General features: G+C 41.0%; 1 protein-coding gene across 8 annotated transcripts in view; it reads right to left on the bottom strand.

The window, feature by feature from the left end:
- Window positions 1-24132, bottom strand: part of ST7 (suppression of tumorigenicity 7) — a 228779-nt gene that overhangs the window by 153608 nt on the left and 51039 nt on the right. Inside the window, exon 2 of one of the 8 annotated variants that reach the window (XM_037888915.2) lies at window positions 1122-1231. The exons of 6 other annotated variants lie outside the window; for them this stretch is intronic. Coding sequence is in view for 1 of the 2 variants with exons in the window: in XM_037888914.2 (XP_037744842.1) it covers window positions 6463-6484 (22 nt within the window). In the remaining variant the exon portion in view is untranslated. Of the gene's footprint in view, window positions 1-1121; window positions 1232-6462; window positions 6856-24132 lie in introns of those variants that run through there. One more of the 8 variants, XM_037888914.2, reaches the window with a different exon arrangement.

Here is a 24132-nt window from a genome sequence, read left to right as displayed (position 1 = left end):
CATATGAAGATGGACGGGAAATGGTCCTCTTTCATTCTCTAGGTTCATAACTTCTTTTATGACATTTAAACAAATCACAGGCCGCTCCAGTAGCTATTTCCTTACAAGGAATGCTATCTGCTGACACAGATCATGTACTATGATTGGGCAAACTGAGTTGCACTTCGGGCCTTCGCTTTAAAAAAAGAAGGGGAAAAAAAGAGGAATCTTGATCCCATTCACTTCCTGCAAGTCAAGATTTTTTTCCATTCCCAGAAGTTCAACAAGTGGTCACAGCTGACGGAGGGTAATATGCTTTATCCCTTCAGCCGCCTCACAGCAACCCCTGCGACTGGGCTATCTCTACCTATGAGATAGGAAGGATGGTCTAGTTAGCGAACAGGGTACTACCCTGGGAGCCAGGAGAGCGGGATTCAGTTCCCAGCTCAGCCACAGACTTCCCTGTGACCTTGGGCAAGTTACTCTATGCCTCAGTTCCCTGCCCATAAAACAGGGCTAATACTCACTGCCCCAGAGGGGTACTGCAAGAATCAGCAGTCATTAATCGGAGGCACTCAGATATCACTGTGAAGTGGGCCAGATAAGTACGTACATAGATCTGAGGCCACTGGAGTGGCTGGCTCCGGAATGGCACTTTTCCTATCTTCTAGTCTCCAAAGCTGTGTTTTCTCTTCCTTGCCTGCTTCCCCTTTCTGTGGTGTAGCTGGCTCAGGATTGCTCGGGCTGCCTGCCTGACTCTGCTGGACAGCACTCATTTTCCTGAATGGGCTCTGCCTGAGCATCCCATCTTTTGCTGATGTTCCATCTCATTAAAATAAACAAGGTTCATGCACTCAAGCAAGATGCCTGACTACCTTTAGGATCTTCTATACATCTGCCTATCTCAAGTCAGGCACAGTAATATGTCCAAAGAGGTTTCTCTGGCCTCTGAACCACTCTGCTAACATGCTGATATAAACAAAAATCAGGGACATTCTTTTCTGCTTAATGGGTCCTCAAAATCTGCTACAGGGGAATAAAGCTAAGAATGTATTTTCCGGCTAAATAACTATGCGATTTTAGTGTTGGGTTTACGGACCTTACTATAACTTCCACAATCTCAGTCTCCGCATAGTACATACCATAATGAGTAATCTCTTTGTAATGTTCTGTAGTGCACTTTAATGTAGTACTGTTTCACACAGCATATGTTGAAGTGCACGAGGGAAGCTTTAGTGCACACCAGCAGGGTCTATTTGGATCAATGAATAGAGAACATGTTAGCAGGTTTTAGAAATCACAACCCAGTAGTCCACATTACTGCTCCATATAGACAAGCCCTTAGGATCCTGTCATAAACCATTCTTAATGATGTCTGAAGCTGCTGTAGTTGAGATAATCCCTTTCACTTGGTTCTCCAATTTTGTCTAACAACTCCGAACTCCAGAGGTAACACTGGGTGTCTTAATAGGTGAATTTACCCAAGAAAGGGAGAAATCCCCAAGTCATGCTGGAAGGACCAGTCATACTCTCACACACCTAGTCTATGTCTCTCATGCCTTCATTTCCCAGGTCAGCTTTCCTGTCTCTACCCCTCTCTCTTACTTTTCCAGAGTGGAGCTGCTAGATGGGGAGCCACGATGAACTTTGCCCTCAATGGTTCAATTTGGTTCAATCTGGAACGATAACTTTCCATTATAACTTTCCCCTTCTACAAAACACTCAGTGTAGCATGACCAATACGTTATAATATCACTACCACCATCAAGCAGCACCAGTACTGAAAATATGGTCTCATTCTTCCACAGCCACGTGTGGAGTCTTTTGACTCATAAAATGAAACACTGAATGAATCAATGAATACTTGAGTGAGGAATATTGAAAGTGCTCAGTTAAAAGTCACCACGTACCAACAGTTTTGTGACCACAGACACGTTTCTCAGATTTATATACATTCTGGAAGATTCAGAATTTAAAGCAAGACACTAGTTTAGCCACCTGTATGGCAAATTTAATGGATGGTACTTAACTGTATGTGAAAGGAAAGTGTGACTCCTTTGTCTCCATTTCCCTTCAGTTTCACAATACAGCTTGTTTTATTGTACAGTAAACTTGATGTCCAAATATTGTCTTTGTAAATTTGAATGAGCTCCCTTGCATTACAGCTCCAGATAGCGTACATTATATTAGCCAAAGACCAGGGAAGTAAAATACATTTTGTGAAGAGTTCCAAAGTTCACATTTGATTATGGTCTACGGGCTGGGGTTACAAAGTTAGTGACCTATATTACCCTCTATCCACAGTGAATCTCCCACTGATGAGAATGGGAATACTGGGTCTAGAATGTGGACCCTGTGAAATATAACTAAGGGTCTCCCACATGAGAAGAGGGCTGAAGCAGGAGGTAGTTTAAGATTCTCTTTATGAATTTTACTCCTGAACTGTTCTGCCTAGAGTGTCTGGCTTACACATGGTGCAGATCCTAGGTATTCCAGTGCCTCTATGCTGGTCCTAGGGCCTCATCATTCCATATTATCCCTCTCTTTTCCCTTACAGCACAGATTCAACTTAGCCATGTTGTCAGGGCCTCCCCTGGCTGCAGCTGCACTCAAGATGAGCCCCCCCTTCACGCCTCCAAAGGGGATGAGGGGGAGGTATTACACTGCAAGCCATGGGGGCTGCCTGCTCGCTCTCACCAAACAAACAGCTCCTCTCAGGGGAAATGTGGGGACTGCTGCTGCAAAGCCAGCTGGCCCCACTCCTTCTGCTTAGGCATGGTAATGAACCATGTGCAGAGGAGACCATCCATGTGCAGATCACAGGGGTAAGAGTGGGAGCTAATGTTTTACTCAGTAAAGCTACTGTTACATTCAGTATCCTGCAGTGGGGAAAAATGATATAGGGCAAGTTAGGGTCACTGCTATTTCTGTCCTTTCCTTATTTGTCTATTTTCAACGGTGTAACTATTTTATTTGCTTGCACAAGTGTAGCTTCTGCATCTGCAAATCAGACACACTGTTGCATAGCTCTGTTATTGGAAAAGCTGTCTCTTAATAAGTCACTTAGGTTTCAGGGTTGATTGATATGCATGGGGGCTGTTCACAAATTTTCAGAGATAGTTCTGTCTATAACAGCACCACTTCATTTCACGTATAAAAAGATTCTGTTCGTAGCAATAGGATTAACACCAGTATCAAAGAACATTTTGCATTCTGCAGAATCTGAAACAGTCACAGCAATACTAATAAAAAAACAACAACCACCAGATAAATCCATACAGTGGGCTGGATAGGGTCACAGGATGGGAGTTTGCACCCCTGCTGTATATAATAACATGGTGCCATATGGCTGAAAACAGATAAACACAAAGCATTTGAGGCAACTAATGCGAAATAGCGAGAACAACTGCAAGGAGAATATGATGCTCACATTAAAATATTTTTTTAACTGTTTGCGTGGGCCGGTCGTGTGATTTTTGCTTAACACTGTACTCTTATATAACTAATAATAATAGTTATTACATGGTTGTTTCCCATCTTTACAAGCAACATAATGAGCATAGCCTTATGTTTGTCTTTTTTTTCCTTCCTCCATGAGCAGATAAGAACATGCCTGCGTTTCTCCAATTATGCTCATATCATCTTTTATTGAGCTGCTGACTGCTGTCAGAAATCACCGAATAGGTCACTACATTTGACTTTTAAAGCTAAAGGACAATCATATTGAATGTGGGCAGAATGAGGGTTCTAAAGCACAGAGTTTGCTTCTTATATACATATTTGTTAAAATAAAATCCTCAGTATTAAAAAAAAAGAGAGAGAGAAAGAATCATGTTATCAAGATGAAATATGAAAGCTATAATTCTTAACTCTATTACCATCTATACAACTGTGATAAAAATCTTACTGTCACTGTAATGCTTTTTGGACAGCTGGCAGGGCTTGCTTCTGTATTGTTCTCAAGGTTGTGGTGCTGCTGGATTTTTTTTTTTTTTTTTAACATGATGCAAGTATAATGAACCAAACAATATTGTTCTATCAAGATAGAAAATTCTATAGTCTGATAGCTAGACTGCTGTCACTCACTGACTTTACAATTCGGGAAGAAAAATTAAAATAAAAGGCAAAAGAGGCCTAATAGGATATTTGGTTAAATTAGACTTTTAAAAAATTGGTCTTCGGTACTTTTATTTTTTTTTAAATTGTTCTAGGATTATACTATTCTTTGTAACAACACGACCAAGCCCATTAGACAAGGCTACACTGCACAATCAACCACTGGGGACGCTTTAGGAATAATCTGAACTATCCTCCCACCATGATGCAGGGGCTCAGACTAGGTGACAGTAGGTCCTTTCCCATTCCAACCATAACAATGATGTCTCAGAGCTTCCCCTTTGTTAAAGGTCCTTGTGCCCTGATGTAGAGAAGGCCAAAGACAGAAACACAGGGGAAAAGAAAGAGATTTAAACAAAGGAAGATGATGCCTCAGAAAGAAGAGATGGATGAAAGACCCCCGCAATGCCTGACTCGATTGGCTTTAATTCTGTAAATCACCAGCTGGTGAGTGCGCTTTGGGGCACCTATGCGAGCAGGGGTGGGGCAATGCACAACCCATGTTCAGCTCTGCAGTCTTCACGGCAACAACGAATTTTTAATTTTAGACAAGTAATATACGTCAGCCCTGACCGGCCGTTCTGCCAAGCAAGTGGTGGTTGTTATACTAGCTCAAGTCACCCTTTTTCACATTCAATAATCTGGGCACCATGGAAACAAAAGCAACCACAGCTGCTGTCAGAGCAAACCAGATAGCACATGGGTGACTTTATCAAAAAGTCCTGTGGAACAGGTAATAAGCTAGTCATTTATTATATACTTTATAAAACAAGAGAGGCCCCTCACAATGAATAATAGGATTTACTACTGAATTTGCAACTATGAGGCACACATTCTCTGAAAGAAAATACCAAAACACCATGGATTTTTTTCTGTAATGTATGTTAATGTGTATATTTGCACACACAAAAATTGTGCCTCTGAATTCCTGATGTGTTGTGATTATACTCAACTAAAATATTAGGCATTTTGTTTCTATATCTGTGATTGGGATCTCCAAATAGGCATACAGCAACACTAGATAGCAAGTGTCAAAAACTGGGACCGGGTTGAGGTGTAATAGGTGCCTATATAAGACAAAGCACCAAATAGCAGGATTGTCCCTATAAAATGGGGACATCTGGTCATCCTAACAGCAACAGAAATTAAAGTCAATAATACAAGAAAAATTACTTGAAAAATGTAAGAAATCAAAGAGCAAATTCTGTTGTTTTTTTTTCTTTCCTGACCTTGATCAGGGATTGTCAGAGGAGGTGGGAAGCTGCCACAGTGAATCAACAGGACCAATTAACCCTCGGAAAGAATGAAGTTCTTTAGGACTAAGACTGCATGATCACCAGGTAGCCCAGCATGTTACCGTTCCTGATGAATGGCCAGCTGCAAACAGGGTTCTATGCTAACTACACTGGGGAAATGCACGGCACTGTATATTAAGAATAAATGAAACTCAAAATGAACTCGGGTTATTATCTACTAAATTAGATGTGCTTTTGATACACAGTATGTAGATTAATATTAAATATGTAGTATACCATGAAGCATTTTTTATTAGCCAGAAGACAATCGCTGGATACCCAGAGGTCTTTATGTAACTGCACTGTCTGTCACCAATAATAGTAGCAATCTTCCATCCGTTTTGCTAGGTTACCGATTGTCCTTTACATTGAAACACATCTAGCTTGTTTTCATTGACATGTGTCTCCATTGCTTTTACTTTTACGCACAAGACACAGTTCCAAGTTTCCAGTTAGAAACAAACAAACAAATCACCCATTATTCAGAATTCTTGCCCTCCTCCCAAACTGCCCATTCAATTTTGGTTTCTCGTATTTCAAAAGAATTTAAGAAAAAGACTCCTTTTTCAAAACACCCGCCCCCCACCCTCCCCCCAAAAAGAAAAGAAAATACAGAGAACAATTCCACCACCAGCTTTTTCCCAGGTTAAATCGTTATTCTCAGCTCTTTCTGATCTAATCCTGTAGCATCCTCTCACTCCCTCAAACATGCCGATTATCCTCTGAGTAACACATTCATTACTGGTTTTGCTACAATAGATCATTGAAGAATGGGATCTTATCAATTAACACATTCAAGTGAAACTGCATTTTTCTCTGCATCTTCCAACGGCCTGGATTCAGTAACACTGACAGCCCTAAACTGACTCGCTGCTGGCCTCAAGGATGCACACACAGATAGACCTGGCAGATGCTTTCCCCCAGCATCGTTAGCCCCTTTGTAAACAGGCTAGAACCTCAGCTTTTTGCTAACAACCTACAGCACAGGGAATGCAACTACTGTGGATGCAATGTTGATACAACAAGCTCTGTTCTAAATAGAAAAGGATGTAAGTGGGATGCATTTACTTACATGAAGATTCAGTGCCAAACATGGCTGGCCCCAGATGCTGCTATTTAAAGAAGGGAAAAGGGAAAAGAGTGAGAGATAGAGGGAGCGTGTGAGAGAAGGATGAGACTGCTACACAGCAGGGGTCATGAAGCCAGACAATGCAGTCCAAGTCAAGCTGCCAGATTCTCTTCTCCTAAGCTTCACACTGCAGACAGCTTCTCCTTGCAACCAAAGCGAAGGTCTTCTTCAGGAAGCAAAAATCAGGAGTTGCTGTTTTAAATCCAAGAGGTAAGGGAAGGTCAGTGTCCCTTCTGTCATGCAGTGAGGCAGAAATAGGTAGCAGACACCAGATACTGCAATCCACAGCCCCTGGTCTCAGTAAGACAATAGCATAGCTTATGCATACACTGGATGACGTCAGGACACTGCAAAGACTGACTGCTGTTAACCACAGGCTCAGAGGGGGCTTGAATAGAGCAGAGCAATTCAAATGGGAATGCTGCCTTTGTCACAAAATGCAGAAGACAAAGAACCAGACATATATTTCCCTCCCTCATGAAAAAAAAAAACTACTCCATGATTTAACACGAGAAATTAAAATATCTCTGTGTTGAATTTACAATGATTGCCTTTACTTTGCAAATCCAAAGTGTTTTCTTGCAAGCACATCATACAGAACGAAGATTCCTGGGACAAACATCCTACCAGATATATTGCATGGTACTTACGAAAGAATGAAAAAATGTATTTCCATCAGAAATGAACTCTCAAAATTGTCTTTTCCATAGCAGAAGGATTAAACTCGGGAATTAACCTAAACTTCACATATCATTTTGATTTAAGATTGGTAATCAAGTGTTCAGTAATTTTATTAGATGCTACTGTCAGGGTATGCTGCAGCACTGATCTAACCACAACAAAGAAGTCACACACATAAAAATGAAAACCAAAAATTATGCTGCTCTTGTGCTGCAAAACCCAAGATAGCAACAAAAGGAGCAATTTTTTTTCTTCCCCTTCAACTTCACTTTATTTATTTAAAGTGTCCAGATTTAGGACTTCAAACCCTTCCCAATATTTAGAATTACTCCTTTCTGGAACAACTCAGCAATTTAGGAAAAAATGATAGTGTAAAAACAAACATAAACAAAGACCGAAACTGACTGTTGTTAATCTCAGTGCAGACAAAAGGCTTGCTATAGAATTCTCCGAAGCCAAGCTAAAGTGCCTACGCTAGGGAGAGCAGTGAAGCAGTAAGTTGATGGGTTTGAGTCTAGGAGGCATGAGGGTGAAGAATGGCTATCCGGAGAGGGCAAAGGGGAGAACATTTTTAATGGCTCTCCTTGAGCAAGCCCATGCAGCTGCAAACCCAGAAAAGATTGCAAAGTGTTGCCAGTGAGGAAGAGTAAAGGAAATACAAAGGCACCCGTTACATAAAGCACTTTAAAAAGATGAAAAAAATCATTTCTGAGTGTCTGCAAATTAAATGTTACTAATCATTCCCAGAGCCTAAGTATTCTCATTCTATTTGTAACATATAAAATATCACTGTGAACAGTAGGATGTAGACGATGGGAAACAGAGGAACAATAATAATATTGGGCACACACAGAGCCTTCCATCAGAGAAACTCAACATGCTTAAAAATATGATGGTGCCAATTTTTGCTTTGCCACAAGCCCAGTGCTGCTCCAGGAACAGGCTGGGAAGCAATTTATGATTTAGAGAGTCACAAGTTGCCTCCCAATTTCCCCCTGCTCCAGGGGGAAACGTACCCTGCTCAGTCCTATCTCACGCAGCATATGGTCCCAGCCATGCCAGCACAGCTAAACTGGCCGGCACATTGAGGGAGGCGGAGCCAAGGCTCCATCCGTTCCTTGCCCACTTGCACAGTGGCACCATTTTAACCAAGCCAGTAGAGTTAAAGCAGTACAACACCCCTCATGTGGACGCAGTCATGTATAAAAGTGCTTATATTCCCTTCCCATATGGGAATAATACCAAGTGGTATAAGACACTTTTATAGCATATAACTACATTCACACTAGGGTGGAGTCATGCCAGCATAGCTAATTTAATAAAATGATCACAGCCCTAACTGGAACATAGGAACATAGGATGGGAAGGGACCTCCTGAGTCCAGTCTCCTACTGTTGCAGACAACCACCTTATATAATCCCCATTCACAAATTTACCAAGCTCCATCTTAAAGCCAATCAGGTTGTTCACCGCCATAACTCCTACTGAAAGGCTGTTCCAGAACCTCACACCTCTGGTAGTTAGAAGCCTTCTCCGAATTTCCAGCCTAAATTAATTCACAGCCAGTTTATACAAAACTGGGTGTAGACTGGCCTAAATATGGATTTAAGTGCCTCACTTTAGGCACCCAAGTGTGAAAATTTTGGCTAAGTGACTGGGCCAAGTTCACAGAGGAAGTATGTGTCACGCCAGAATGAGGCACAGAATTCAGATCTCCTGATTCCTCTAAATTCAGATCTATTCCTTTCTCTTAACGTGAGCAAAATATTTTGTAATGTTGACATGTAACGGCTTTTAACAAATATTTTTGCACCCATGACCAAAGTTGATTGTTCCACACTATTATATCGGACGAAGACGCAAAACCTTAATAATGTATCAGAGCCTTCCAATTACCTCATTTGAGCACTTGCAACAGCCCTTTGAGGCCTTATTCCATTGATGTATATATTATGGTTGAAACACCAACAGCCCCATATGGTATCAATGATAGAATCTCATACAATACTATTAGGTCAGACTTAGACTGACTTGGTGACTAGTAACTCTGAGTCAACTGTCTGATTAGTGTGTGACAGACTGCTAAAGACCACTTCTGAAACCCTTTAACAGGTACTTACATATAAAACACTTAGTGGGTTGACTCTTTCAAAAAACATTAGGAGTTGTCAACTATCAGAGGGGTAGCCCTGTTTGTCTGGATCTGTAAAAGCGGCAAAGAATGGCAAAGAGTCCTGTGGCACCTTATAGACTAACAGACGTATTGGAGCATAAGCTTTCGTGGGTGAATACCCACTATGCATCCAACGAAGTGGGTATTCACCCACGAAAGCGTATGCTCCAGTATGTCTTAGTCTATAAGGTGCCACAGGACTCTTTGCCATTATGAGTTGTGTTCACCATTTATCGCTTTTATAGGAATGTAATCTAGTAGCCAGATTAAGCAGGTTACTGGGATTAAGAACTCCTGGTTTCTATTTCCAGTTTTGCCATTTACTCATTCTGGGTACATTATTTAAGGTTCCTGTTACAATATTTACCTGTATGCATCCGATGAAGTGAGCTGTAGCTCACGAAAGCTTATGCTCTAATAAATTTGTTAGTCTCTAAGGTGCCACAAGTACTCCTTTTCTTTTTGCGGATACAGACTAACACGGCTGCTACTCAGAAACAACTCTGACATCATAATCAAAAAGGCTGACAAAGGAGGTGCTGTCGTCATCATGAATAGGTCGGAATATGAACAAGAGGCTGCTAGGCAGCTCTCCAACACCACTTTCTACAAGCCATTACCCTCTGATCCCACTGAGGGTTACCAAAAGAAACTACACCATCTGCTCAAGAAACTCCCTGAAAAAGCACAAGAACAAATCCGCACAGACACACCCCTGGAACCCTGACCAGGGGTTTCCTATCTGCTACTCAAGATCCATAAACCTGGAAATCCTGGGCGCCCCATCATCTCAGGCATTGGCGCCCTGACAGCAGGATTGTCTGGCTATGTAGACTCCCTCCTCAGGCCCTACACTACCAGCACTCCCAGCTATCTTCGAGACACCACTGACTTCCTGAGGAAACTACAATCCATTGGTGATTTTCCTGAAAACACCATCCTGGCCACTATGGATGTAGAAGCCCTCTACACCAACATTCCAAACAAAGATGGACAACAAGGAACAGTATCCCCGATAATGTCACAGCAAACCTGGTGGCTGAACTTTGTGACTTTGTCCTCACCCATAACTATTTCACATTTGGGGACAATGTATACCTTCAAATCAGCAGCACTGCTATGGGTACCCGCATGGCCCCACAGTATGCCAACATTTTTATGGCTGACTTAGAACAATGCTTCCTCAGCTCTCGTCCCCTAATGCCCCTACTCTACTTGCACTACATTGATGACATCTTCATCATCTGGACCCATGGAAAAGAAGCCCTTGAGGAATTCCACCATGATTTCAACAATTTCCATCTCACCATCAACCTCAGCCTGGACCAGTCCACACAAGAGATCCACTTCCTGGACACTACAGTGATAATAAGCGATGGTCACATAAACACCATCCTATACCGGAAACCTACTGACCGCTATACTTACCTACATGCCTCCAGCTTTCATCCAGACCACACCACATGATCCATTGTCTACAGCCAAGCTCTACGATACAACCGCATTTGCTCCAACCCCTCAGACAGAGGCAAACACCTACAAGATCTCTATCAAGCATTCTTACAACTACAATACCCACCTGCTGAAGGGAAGACACAGATTGACAGAACCAGAAGAGTACCCAGAAGTTACCTACTACAGGACAGGCCCAACAAAGAAAATGACAGAACGCCACTAGCCATCACCTTCAGCCCCAAACTAAAACCTCTCCAACGCATCATCAAGGACCTACAACCTATCCTGAAGGACGACCCATCACTCTTACAGATCTTGGGAGACAGCCCAGTCCTTGCTTACAGACAGCACCCCAACCTGAAGCAAATACTCACCAGCAACCACACACCAAAAACACTAACCCAGGAACCTATCCTTGCAACAAAGCCCTTTGCCAACTGTGTCCACATATCTTCAGGGGACACCATCATAGGGCCTAATCACATCAGCCACACTATCAGAGGCTCGTTCACCTGCGCATCTACCAATGTGATATATGCCATCATGTGCCAGCAATGCCCCTCTGCCATGTACATTGGTCAAACTGGACAGTCTCTACGTAAAAGAATAAATAGACACAAATCAGACATCAAGAATTATAACATTCAAAAACCAGGTGGAGAACACTTCAGTCTCTTTGGTCACTAGATTACAGACCTAAAAGTTGCAATTCTTCAACAAAAAACTTCAAAAACAGACTCCAACGAGAGACTGCTGAATTGGAATTAATTTGCAAACTAGATACAATTAATTTAGGCTTGAATAAAGACTTGGAGTGGATGGGTCATTACACAAAGTAAAACTATTTCCCCTTGTTTATTTCCCCTCCTACTGTTCTAGTAAAGTGCTGGTAATGGCTCACCTTGATTATCACTACAAAAGGTGCCCTCCCCCGCCCCCCCCCCCCCATGAAACACCCATTGTTTCATGTTCTCTGTGTATATAAAATCTCCCCACTGTATTTTCCACTGTATGCATCCGATGAAGTGAGCTGTACCTCACAAAAGCTTATGCTCTAATAAATTTGGTAGTCTCTAAGGTGCCACAAGTAATCCTTTCCTGCCTTACAAAGGTGTTGTAAGGCTAAATTAATATTTGCAATGAGGTCTTGGAGTCTCAAATGAAAGCTTTTGCAATTCTTAGCACTATCATTTGCTTCTGGTAGTGCCCACAAAGTGCTAGGTGCTGTTCAAACACTTGGTTTATTACAATATTCATTAATTTCAATAAATTTCTCCAAGAACCTATGTTAAATATGGGAGGGGATACAGATACTTAGGATCTAAAGAGCTCTCTTTGTCACACACACATTATGTAGAGAAAGGGAAATGCTCCGCTTTCACAGCCCATCCTTAAAGAAGAATCAGCAGATATTATCTATTTCTCCAGTTATCACTACAGAAGAATAATACACCGGTACTCTTTTTTATTTTACTTTGTTTAAATCAGCATGTAACACAATTTCCCCACTCATGCTTTTAATAAACAAGTTGGATAGTAAAATATTAGTGTTTTGCAAAGTTTTTCCTTTGTTTAATTATTTTTCTCTCAAAACAGTGCAAGCAGGAAATTGTGATCTAGCTCTTTTCACCAGGGAATCAGTTCCTTTTGAGCCTAATGCTCCTTTTCCAAAGGAGAAACTGGGGGAAAGGAAAACTATTCCACAAATTCTGCAAGATTCCCCTGACATGCTCATCTCAAAAGGGGAGGGCTTTGCAGCTTTGTAGAGTGGTTCAGAAACTGACCCCATAGATTCAAGGATTCCAAGGAAAGCAGAGAACAACCCTTGGGATAACCTTTCACTCTGCCTTGCGCTGCTCATTAATTATTACTATTATTTATATGTGTTACTGTAGTTACTCAGTCATAGGGTGACCAGACAGCAAGTGTAAAAAATCGGGACAGGGGTGGGGGGGTAATAGGAGCCTATATAAGAAAAAGACCCCAAAATCAGGACTGTCCCTATAAAATCGGGACATCTGGTCACCCGACTCAGTCACGACCAGGATCCTAAGGTACTATGTGCTCTATGAACACAAAACAAGGAGGGATTGGAAGGAGGATAGCGAGGTAGCTTTGTGGATGTTTACAGAGTGCTCCTTCCAAATTTGAGACGCAGCACAGGAAAAAGCATGAAGGTACTTGTTTAAAAATTTAACAATGGAGGCTGGCAGTATTGGCCAACTGAAGGCTAGATTTGATGTTACGATCACGAATGAGAGAGATAGGTCGGGCGGTGATAGGCCACGAAAGACCTTGAAAGTGAATTCAAGGAACTTATGGTTGATACAGTAAAGAAGGGGCAGCCAATGGATGATTTAAAAAAAAACGGGGGGGGAGGGGTGAAATGGTCAAAGCCACAGACCAGGAAACTGATCTCTACAGCATAATTCTGAATGGATATTGGGGACAACATTTTGTTTCTGACAGTGGAGGAAGTAACTCAGGGGCCAGCCATTTTGAGACTTGATTCTAACTAATAAGGAGGAATTGGTTGCAAATCTGAATGTGGAAGGTAATTTGGGTGAAAGTGATCATGACCTTCCTTCAGCTGTTCATAACTCATTTTTCTTGTCTCTCTTTTCACTATTCCTTCCTCAAAAGGGCTAACACTTTTTCCTGTGCTTTTCCCGTCTGACAGTACTTACTTACTTTCATAGCTGTTAGCACTTACGGCAATTCAGATTGATATAGATCCCACTACTACCACCATATATGTCACAATTGCAGGGTAACTGCACCTGTATTCACACCTCCTGTAACCCCTTGAGGGCATCCACAGGTGTCACCATTCTTGGGCCAAGACCCACATCTCACTCCCTCCTGACCAGGAATATTAGGCTGCACAACTCCCTGGATTTACACTGTGATATCACCAGCAAGTCAGATTGCCTAAACTGACCAGTGCATGCACTTTGCTTTCTCTCCAAAGGCTATGACCAGTTTATTGCCTGCAGTTATAAGTTACAAGACAACTGCTTCTAAGCAAGCACAGTTATTCTTAAGGTACAAGCATTACAAAAGAAAAAATATAAAAACCCATAAAAGCTAACAGCTTACCAGAGGTCACCCATCAGCCTTATGGAGCCCTAGTAGGTCAAGTCCTTCTTATCCTTCCACAAGGATTGCCCCCACTCCCCAAACAGAAGGTCCTGTCAATTTGCTGAATAAGAAAGAAGGCCCTGAGATCATTTAAACTCAGGCTATTTATCCAAGAGTCTTTTCTTTGTTTGTTGGATTCTCCAGAGACCAACAAACAAGAATATGTGAGCCTCCCCAAGAGGTGGTACTTCTCAGGGGGTGGGGAGTTGAGGGGGGCGGGGTTAACAGCCTGGTTGATGTCCTTAATCACCATCCGCTGTTTTTAGTTCCTGGAGGAGATGTGGTAACCCTCCCCCATGGAGTAGAACATAATCATACATAAATCATTCGTTTAAAACAGTGGACCCCAAAGATAATGCAAAGGGTTGCAATACCTGTCACAGTGGTCATTTAATTAAGCATGCTGCTGTGGATGTACCTGCACATACTGTTATCCGTGATCCATTTAAAATATGCTCTGATTCTAAAGCTTTGTTCTCAGTTTCCTATACTGAGGTAAATATCTGAATTTAATAGTTCATTTTTAAACATTTCTTTGTATTACAAAACTAGGGATACTCCCACAAGATCATTATGAGCTGAGGAATTGAATTTACAAGGTTTGTGTACAGAAGTCTCAGATCTGTGCATGAACATGGGGTGCCCAATACCTTTGCAGTATCAGACGCATAAAGACAGCCACTAAAACACACAACCAACTGTGATATTACATTTAAAAGAACAAATTATTATTACATCTATTGTGATAGCACATAAGGACCCCAAACAGAGATTAGGACCTGTCATAAATATAAAGGGAAGGGTAATCACCTTTAAAATCCCTCCTGGCCAGAGGAAAAATCCTTTCACCTGTAAAGGATTAAGAAGCTAAAGGTAACCTCGCTGGCACCTGACCAAAATGACCAATGAGGAGGGAGAAAAACAAAGGGTCTGTATCTGTCTGTGTGATGCTTTTGCCAGGGACAGAACAGGAATGGAGTCTTAGAACTTAGTAAGTAATCTAGCTAGGTATGTGTTAGATTATGATTTCTTTAAATGGCTGAGAAAATAGCTGTGCTGAATAGAATGAATATTCCTGTCTGTGTGTCTTTTTTGTAACTTAAGGTTTTGCCTAGAGGGATTCTCTATGTTTTGAATCTAATTACCCTGTAAGGTATTTGCCATCCTGATTTTACAGAGGTGATTCTTTTCTACTTCTATTAAAAGTCTTCTTGTAAGAAAACTGAATGCTTTTTCATTGTTCTTAAGATCCAAGGGTTTGGGTCTGTGGTCACCTATGCAAATTGGTGAGGATTTTTACCAAACCTTCCCCAGGAAGTGGGGTGCAAGGGTTGGGAGGATTTTGGGGGGGGGGAAGACATTTCCAAACGACGCTTTCCTAATAAAAATAAACCCAGATAAATGTTTGGTGGTGGCCGTGGAAGTCCAAGGGCAAAGGGTAAAATAGTTTGTACCTTGGGGAAATTTTAACCTAAGCTGGTAAAAGTAAGCTTAGGAGGTTTTCATGCAGGTCCCCACATCTGTACCCTAGAGTTCAGAGTGGGGAAGGAACCTTGACAAGACCCAACCCTACTAAGCACTCTACAGATTGACAACACAAAGACAGCCCCTACCCCACAAAGCTCTAAAAAGTATAAATTTAAAAATATAAAAACATAAGTTAGCAAAGTGACTTAGAACAGCTTTTTTCAACCTGTTGGATATCAGGGACCAACTTGCTGCCTTCCTAAACTCTGTCAGGGAGATCTCGGGGAGCGGTGCCAGTCCACGGACCAGTAATGGAGAAACACTGACTTAGAATAGTCTATCCGATACATAAAAAGAATTAAAATAAATAATAATAATAATAAACCCACATTAGTCACATTGTCTGATCCATGAACAAACTGTGTATGGTAAGAAAACATTTTTTTGTTGAGAGAGTTTAAATTCAAATTAATTCTCAGTCTAAGTAAATATAAAAGGAGTATCATAACTATTGGTACAAATAGCAATGATTTCATCATATATATGGGGGGAAATGGAAACAGTTTTCTTAATCTAAGAGGGCATGCTGCTAAAATATGTATAGTGAGGTGCTTAGGGCTTTTTAAATATATTTTAAAGTCTTTCAGAGAACAAACATTTATGTACTGTGAGAGCCTTTGTTTTCAGATGCCTCAATCCATTCCGTGTCAGACTACAGGAGACAGCCTGAAATCTTTACTGGACACCACAAGTGTGCAATCTTCCTAGCTTTTCTCAGGAAAGAAGGGGTTCGCTTGGGGCTTTGGTACTGTGACCCAAACCCTGGCACTTTCCTGGGCCCCAATTCTGCAATCTGATCAGTACAGGAGACCCTTTTGTCCATATGGTCTGCTAACATCAGTGTGGGGATCCATCAGCATTGCAGAATCAAAGCCTTGTTTCTTTCCAGTGAATGTGAGCAACACAGTGCCATTTGTAATGGATTCTCTGTGGTAACCTATCTCCAAGAGACTCAGCAAGTCTGATGTGCCTTAATATTTGTTTCAGTTAAAGAAGATTAGTGTCATAACATTTATTTTCATTATTTACAAGACCAATATGAATAAATATGAAATAAGGGGGAGATTTCCCAAAAGCACCTAAGAGATCTAAGAGCATAAGTCTCATTGACTTTCAATAGGATCTGTAATCCTCAATCCCTTAGGTGCTTTTGAAAATCTGCCCCTTAGGGGATAGAACGGAAACCTAGGAGGATTAGTCATGCTAGGAGAAAGCGTACTGACAAGGGAAAAGATAAAGATATACTTAATAAGACTCGACCCAATTTTATTTCGGAAGTACTCTAGACAACTCTCAGGAGTTCCTGGCATCTAAAAGCGGTGAAAGAAACTGAGAAAGTGCATGTTTTGGCTTTGTTTTCAGTAGCCTTCTCTCCTCAGGCCCACTAAACACCTCTTCGTTTGAGTTCTGAGGACTTCCAGTTAACTGGTGGTATTTTACTAGATAAAAAATTGGATCATATAGTCACTGGCTTTTAGTGTACTCTAAACACAGTTTATTTTGATGTTGAACTTTAATTCTTTTCCCAATGAGAGAGACTGAAAACATGTAGTCACTTCACAATTTAATTAGAGAAACTCTCTTTCATTTAGATTGTTTACCACTTCAGTAGAACCTCAAAGATACAAACACCAGAGTTACGGACTGACTGGTCAACCGAAGTAAGCAATCAGGCAGCAGCGGAGACAAAAAAGAAGCAGCAAATCCTGTCCAGTGCCTGTATTGCATCTTAAAGATAGGCACATCTGGCCTGTCTGTCCACCCCCCCTCCCCACCCCCACCCCTCCAGGGGAGGCAGCCACTTACAGGTAGGCGGTGAAGATGCTGAGTTTCACAGGCACAGCTGGGAGCCCCTGAGCAGGCACAGCAGGAGCAGTGCTGGGGTCTGCAGCTTGTAAGCCAGGTGCGCAGTTCCCACTCCCTGCGCCCCCAGGAAAAAAACTTCCTGAGCTCCTGCTGGAACCTGGCCTGGACCATGAGCTGCTGGAGCCCAAGCTTCTGCCTGCATGCTGCACTCTGCAGGAGCAGGTCAGTTTTAAAGGACCACAGCCTGCACCGTGTGCCCACTGACACCGCAGGATCCTCACTCATCACCCTTGCAGCCAGGGGGCTAGAACCAGCTGCCTGTGCACACTCCCACTCGTCGGGCAGCCACTTACAGGTAGGAGGTGAAGACGCTGAAGTTTGCCAGTGCAGCTGTGAGCCCTCCACTCCGAGCAGTTCACCCTGAGGAGCATCCCATAACGCTTTGTTCAGAGTTATGAACAACCTCCATTCTCGAGGTTCCTTAACTTGAGGTCCTACTGTATTACAATTAATTCTGGGACAAAGGAACAGATAAACATATGAAGAAAGAAGAGAAAAGAAAAGAATAAAAGGAGGAACACTTAGATAAATTCCATCTTTGGTTGTGGATCTTTTTTTCCTCCTCTCCTCTTTTTCATGGCCATCAAGCTAGTCAGCAGCTTTCACACGTCCTAGGAGCCACAAGTCTAGTTAGCAGTTTGAGTCTTCTCATGCTCACCCTTCCTTCAGGAACAATGCCAGGCCTTTGCAATCCTTTGTAATGTTCTTTAGTTCATAAAAAAGTTCCTGGTACGTTATTCTCAAAAAGTATAGTCTTTCTGTTTACGTGCACTGCAGACACCTTGCTTGGTGTTTTAAAGTCAAGCCTACAAGACAGCATGTAGTTAAGAATAGAAAAGGAGAAAAAATAAATGAGACCAGGAAACCAAGCAAGAGAAAGGGAAAAAAGGCAAAGACACCATTCTCCCAAAACACAGAGCAATCTTAGTATTGATTGCTTACACTATTTAAGGGATAGCCCATGCTGTTTACGATCTATTTGTATAGATGCCAAGAGAGTTCATGCTCTGATCAGAGACAGCAATACACAAACCACGACAACTCAGCAAAACTCTTTCACAACAGAGAAGCCCTCCCCCACTCTTTGAAGTCTCCCCTTTCTTGCTTAACATGAATTTAAGCAGGGCAGACATATATCCCTTTAATCACAGCAGGCCATAGGGATTTACAGCCCCTCTGATACAAATTATTTGTTTGCTTGAAGCTGTCTCATCAACTAGCAGAACAGGTATCCATTTATAGCAGGTCATGTGCATCTGGAGAGTCACCACAATCAGATTATGGGGCTATTATACTTCTGCCCTATAAACAGCATCCCTTTCTGTGTCTTTCTGATGGCGCTCCGTAGTAAGTTTCAGTCCCCAGTTAGTTAAAGACACTGTTTAATATCACCTTGAAGCCAAATGACCCTATTTACTTACTTTAGCCGTCTGGCTATAACTGTGCAGCATTTGATACTATTTGACCATGGCTGAATATGATTCGGCCACGGGCTTGGTCCAAAACAAAGCCCAAGCATCAGGGGTCATTCACCATTTCTACCTCTGATTTGGACCTGCACCCACTATGCATCACCACCATTGAAAGGCAGGTAGGAAAGCCATGCTGGATATCTGCGTCGCTTGATTTCTGTATAGCCAACCTCCGAAGAAAAGATTAACACGCCTGTTCTTCTGGTTCAACAGATTTTCAATCCCATATTAAACTAACGGAAATGACAGTAAAATAACATGGAAAGTAAATATATTGTCACAAAATGGTTTAACTCTCCTAGAGAACCTTCAAAATATTTTTTTTTCCAAATCTTCTTGAAGTAATCACAGGGATTATTATTGCACCTTCCTCTGACACATCTGGTACTGATCCCTAGTGGAGACAGAGCATTAGGCGAGTCACATCTGATCCAGCATGGTAATGCACACGCTCCTGACTAATTTTGTCTCTACATAGTACAAATGGACTCCTGCCTTCTTGTAATCTTCTTTATGCTACTTTATGTACTTTGGCTGAACTCAGAAGGGAAAGACCTGTTCAAAACTGATTATTTATAACTAGGCCTGTCAAGCAACTAAAAAAATTAATCGCTATTAATCGCACTGTTAATAATAGAATACCATTTATTTAAATATTTTTGGATGTCTTCTACATTTTCAAATATATTGATTTCAATTACAACACAGAACACAAAGTGTACAGTGCTCACTTCATTTTTGATTACAAGTATTTGCACAGTAAAAAAACAAATAGTATTTTTCAGTTCACCTAATTCAAGTACTGTAGTGCAATCTCTTTATCATGAAAGTTGAACTTACAAATGTAGAATTATGTACAAAAAATAACTGCATTCAAAAATAAAACAATGTACAGCTTTAGAGCCTGTAAGTCTACCCAGTCCTACTTCTTGTTCAGCCAATTGCTCAAACAAGTTTGTTTATATTTGCAGGAGATAATGCTGCCTGCTTCTTGTTTACAATGTCACCTGACAGTGAGAACAGGCATTCTCATGGCACTGTTGTAGCCAGTGTTGCAAAATTTTTATGTTTCAGATGCACTAAAGATTCAGATGTGCCTTCATGCTTCAACCACCATTCCAGGGGACATGTGTCCATGCTGATGATGGGTTCTGCTCGATGATAATCCAAAGCAGTGTGGACTGACATGTTCATTTTCATCATCTGAGTCAGATGGTTGATTTTCTTTTTTGGTGGTTCGGGTTCTGTAGTTTCTCATCAGAGTGTTGCTCTTTTAAAACTTCTGAAAGCCTGCTCCTCACCTCATCCCTCTCAGATTTTGGAAGGCACTTCAGATTCTTAAACCTTGGGTCGAGTGCTGTAGCTATCTTTAGAAATCTCACATTGGTACCTTCTTTGCGTTTCGTCAAATCTGCTGTGAAAGTGTTCTTAAAATGAACAACATGTGCTGAGTCATCATCCGAGACTGCTATAACATGAAATATATGACAGAATGCAGGTAAAACAGAGCAGGGGACATACAATTCTCCCCCAAGCAGTTCAGTCACAAATTAAATTAACACATTATTTTTTTAACAAGTGTCACCAACACGGAAGCATGTCTTCTGGAATGGTGGCCGAAGCATGAAGGGGCATACAAATGTTTAGCATATCTGGTATGTAAATACCTTGTAATGCCGGCTAGAAAAGTGCCATGCAAATGCCTCTTCTCATTTTCTGGTGACACTGTAAATAAGAAGAGGGCAGCATTGTCTCCTGTAAATGTAAATATAAATGTGTTTGTCTTAGCGATTGGCTGAACAAGAAGTAGGACTGAGTGGACTTGTAGGCTCTGAAGTTTTACATTGTTTTGTTTTTGAGTACAGTTATGTAACAACAACAAAAATCTACATTTGTAAATTGCTCTTTCACAACAAAGAGATTGCACTACAGTACTTGTATGAGGGGAACTGAAAAATACTATTTCTTTTGTTAGCATCTTTACAGCACAAATTTGTAATAAAAAATAATATACACTTTGATTTCAATTACAACACAGAATACAATATATATGAAAATGTAGAAGAAACATCCAAAATATTTAATAAATTTCAATTGGTATTCTATTGTTTAACAGTGCAATTAATCATGATTAATTTTTTAAACTGGATTACTTTTTTGAGTTAATTGCATGAGTTAACTGCAATTAATCGACAGCTCTACTTATAATAGGAAAGGCCCCAAATAGGAGAGCTGAGTACGTCAATAAGCAAAGTGACCATAGGTGTCCAGTTGTGAACACAAGTACTTTCCCTGATTTTTAATGTATAATTCACTGTTCAGATTCCCAGTCTAACTCCAACTAATTTCCATATGAGTCCAGTTATGACCTAACTACACAACCAAACCTTGACTCTGTATCAGAGAAGTGATTTGGGAGGCATACATGGATTTGTATTTGACTAGCAAACTAACTATATTCCTCATCATGTTGCATTTCCATTTGTAGGCTTGGGTTAATGTTCATTTAAATTAGTTAACAAGGTGATGCCTTAAAAATACCAAAAATAAAGAGATATTTGCAATTTGTTTTAAACTAACATAAAAATAAGAGTAAGGGTATGGATAGTAACATCTGTTGAAAGGCAACATTAATGTTCACTGATAATGCCACTTGCTGACACACAAAATGCCACTCTGAGTGGGCACGTGCTGCATACTTGCTGGCATTTTTGCTTGCAGTTGTCACAATAACTGTTGGTTTACTTGTAATATCATATTCACCCAGTAGATATCTCTGTGCTGTAGAGCTAGGTGTGGTCCCTGTAAACCTGGGAAATAATGCTGGAACTCAAGCTGCGTGGAAGACTTTTTGTCTGTATTTATAGTTGTATGGGTTGTCTATAATAACATTTTCTTGATTATGACAAATTGATTCCACAATTTGTGACAGGAGAGCATTGCCAGTTGCATCACCTCAGTACCAATATTGTTTCAGGATCCATGCTGATAGCGAAAGACCCAAATATTGGTGGACTGTGGTGTGGCTGTGGCCCAAATGATAATCATGGTTCTGCCATAGGTGGGCCATTGCCTCTTAGCAGGTGTTAGGGCTTTTCTAGCATTTGCAATACAAGTGCCTTCTAAGTCTTCATTTGACTGTGAAAGCATAACTGGAACTGCAATTTGAAAAGCAGGAGCCTCAGCAATCAAGGACACTAGTAATCAAAACACAGGCTACCATAAAGTCACAGACTACATTGCAGTAAATGGACTAGAGAAAAGTGTGTGCACATGGAAGGTGGCTAATGGAATAAGATAGTGCTATGCTGTTATTATTATTTGTATTACTATATCCTGAATAGAACGAGAACATCACAAAAACTTCCTTTTATGAGAAGCTGTCATTGCCTGGGTGTCGGAGGAATTTTCCCACAGTAAAGGAGAAACTCTCTGCAAAGAACACTGACTGTTGCATTGTAATACCAAAAATATACAAAAATACTCTAACTCAGACCCATAAAAATGGCTGATACAATAAGTGTGCTGCAATTCTATAGGCAGCTATCTTGTATGCAGAAACAAACATCTTTTTGCTCATTATTTGTTAGCTATGCTGCAGCTCAAGTTCCAAAACTCATTATGTTAATAGGAAAACAACGAGCCATCTTTTCAGCTGGAGTCTAATAGAATAATATTTACATGTTTAACATGTAACAAATATATGAAATCAAAGATAAAAGTAGAGATGGGCTAAACCAAAAATCTAGAGCTGAATAAGATCTTAAGTCTGTGAAGATCAGCTCCCAAACGGTACCTGGCATCAAAGCTAGAGCTCGTCTCTAGTCAAAGGGGGATAAAGGGGCCAGAAAGCAAAATTATGTTCTCTTGCCATGGCTGTTGACATACTGCATTATTAATTAGGCTGAAAGCTGTGAGTTTAAAACAAAGCTTCACCACTACCAGTAAGTGATCATGTTAAAAACAGAACAATCGGCCTACCAACAGCAATTAAAGATCCAGCTTGTTTAATTCAGTGTTACACTGCTCCAAAAACTGCAGTGTATTTGGTTCTTTGTTTTATACTGCTCCTGGGCAATTTTACAACCACAAGTGGTGCAAAACTGACAATCCAAAGGCAAAGACATCAGAAGTGGCATAAACAGATTTCAACAACGCTACCTGGAAACGTTTGATGCAAGACATTTATAAAAGAGGGACAAGGAGAAGAAACCTGCAGGTGTCAGGTTTTACTTAGGCCAAATAAAAGAAACGCTACTACTACTCATTCTTAATACCCAGTGAACTGAGTGGTACCGTGAAGCAACACACTAGCCTAACACCTCTGAAGATCTGGGATCTAACCCTCTAAGATCATCTAACAAGTAAAAGTGAGTTTGACAGTCTCACCCATTTGTCCATATCATCTTAATGTAATATAGTGGTACAGTTATTCAAGAGTACCTCCAATAGCTACAGACCATTGCAGGTCTGGACTGAGCTGTATGGGGAAGCTAGTTGTCCCTTGCTAAATCCAGCACGTCCACCTTTCACGAGCCCAGAGGTAACTCAAATATTAAACAAGAATAAATGTTTGTACCTCAACAACGTATTTGACAAAATAAAAGAACATCAAATACATTACTGAGTGTTTGTGACGGGAAGAGAATGTGGTGATGTTTGTTCGGAGTCCTGCCAGCCCCACCAAGGTTTAAATGAAGCAGTTCCACAATGTACATGTATTTTAGAGCAAGTTTCTCAACATGTGACAACGCGCATGCTGTATTATGGCTTATCTCTGAGCTCAACTGGCACGGGTTATTTTTTCTCTACACGGTTTTGAAGTGAATATTTGTCTCTTAGAATAACATCCTTATGCAGATACTGATTCTTTTCCTTACAGTAAACTCAGTGCATAATTTTTTCATTCAAGCAGCAAACCAGTAATCTGCACAGCACAGACAGAATGTTACTATTTCTCCAGTCTGCTATATCAAGTTTTTAAAATAATAATTCTGGTAGCTGTATCCCATTATATCTCCTGCACACAACATCACCACTAGAGCTGGTGAGATATTTTCCAGCAGAACATTTTTCCATAAAAAAAAAAAGCCATTTCATCTAAATCAAAACATTTCACAGAAACACGCCGATTTTCATGACGCTTCATTGGAAAAATTTGTAAGGTCCAGGGTAGAAATTCTGTTCAAGAGAGAGAGACTATAACGTGGTGGATAGACCACTCACCTAGGAGATCCAGACTTAAGTCCCTGCTCTGCCCGATCTGGAGTGATCTGGGATAAAAAACCCTGCTTTGAA

This window comes from Chelonia mydas, chromosome 1 (assembly GCF_015237465.2).
Source record: "Chelonia mydas isolate rCheMyd1 chromosome 1, rCheMyd1.pri.v2, whole genome shotgun sequence".
Classification (NCBI taxonomy): domain Eukaryota; kingdom Metazoa; phylum Chordata; order Testudines; family Cheloniidae; genus Chelonia; species Chelonia mydas.
Note: the sequence above shows the minus strand (reverse complement) of the source record. Positions and strands in the feature narration are given on the sequence as shown.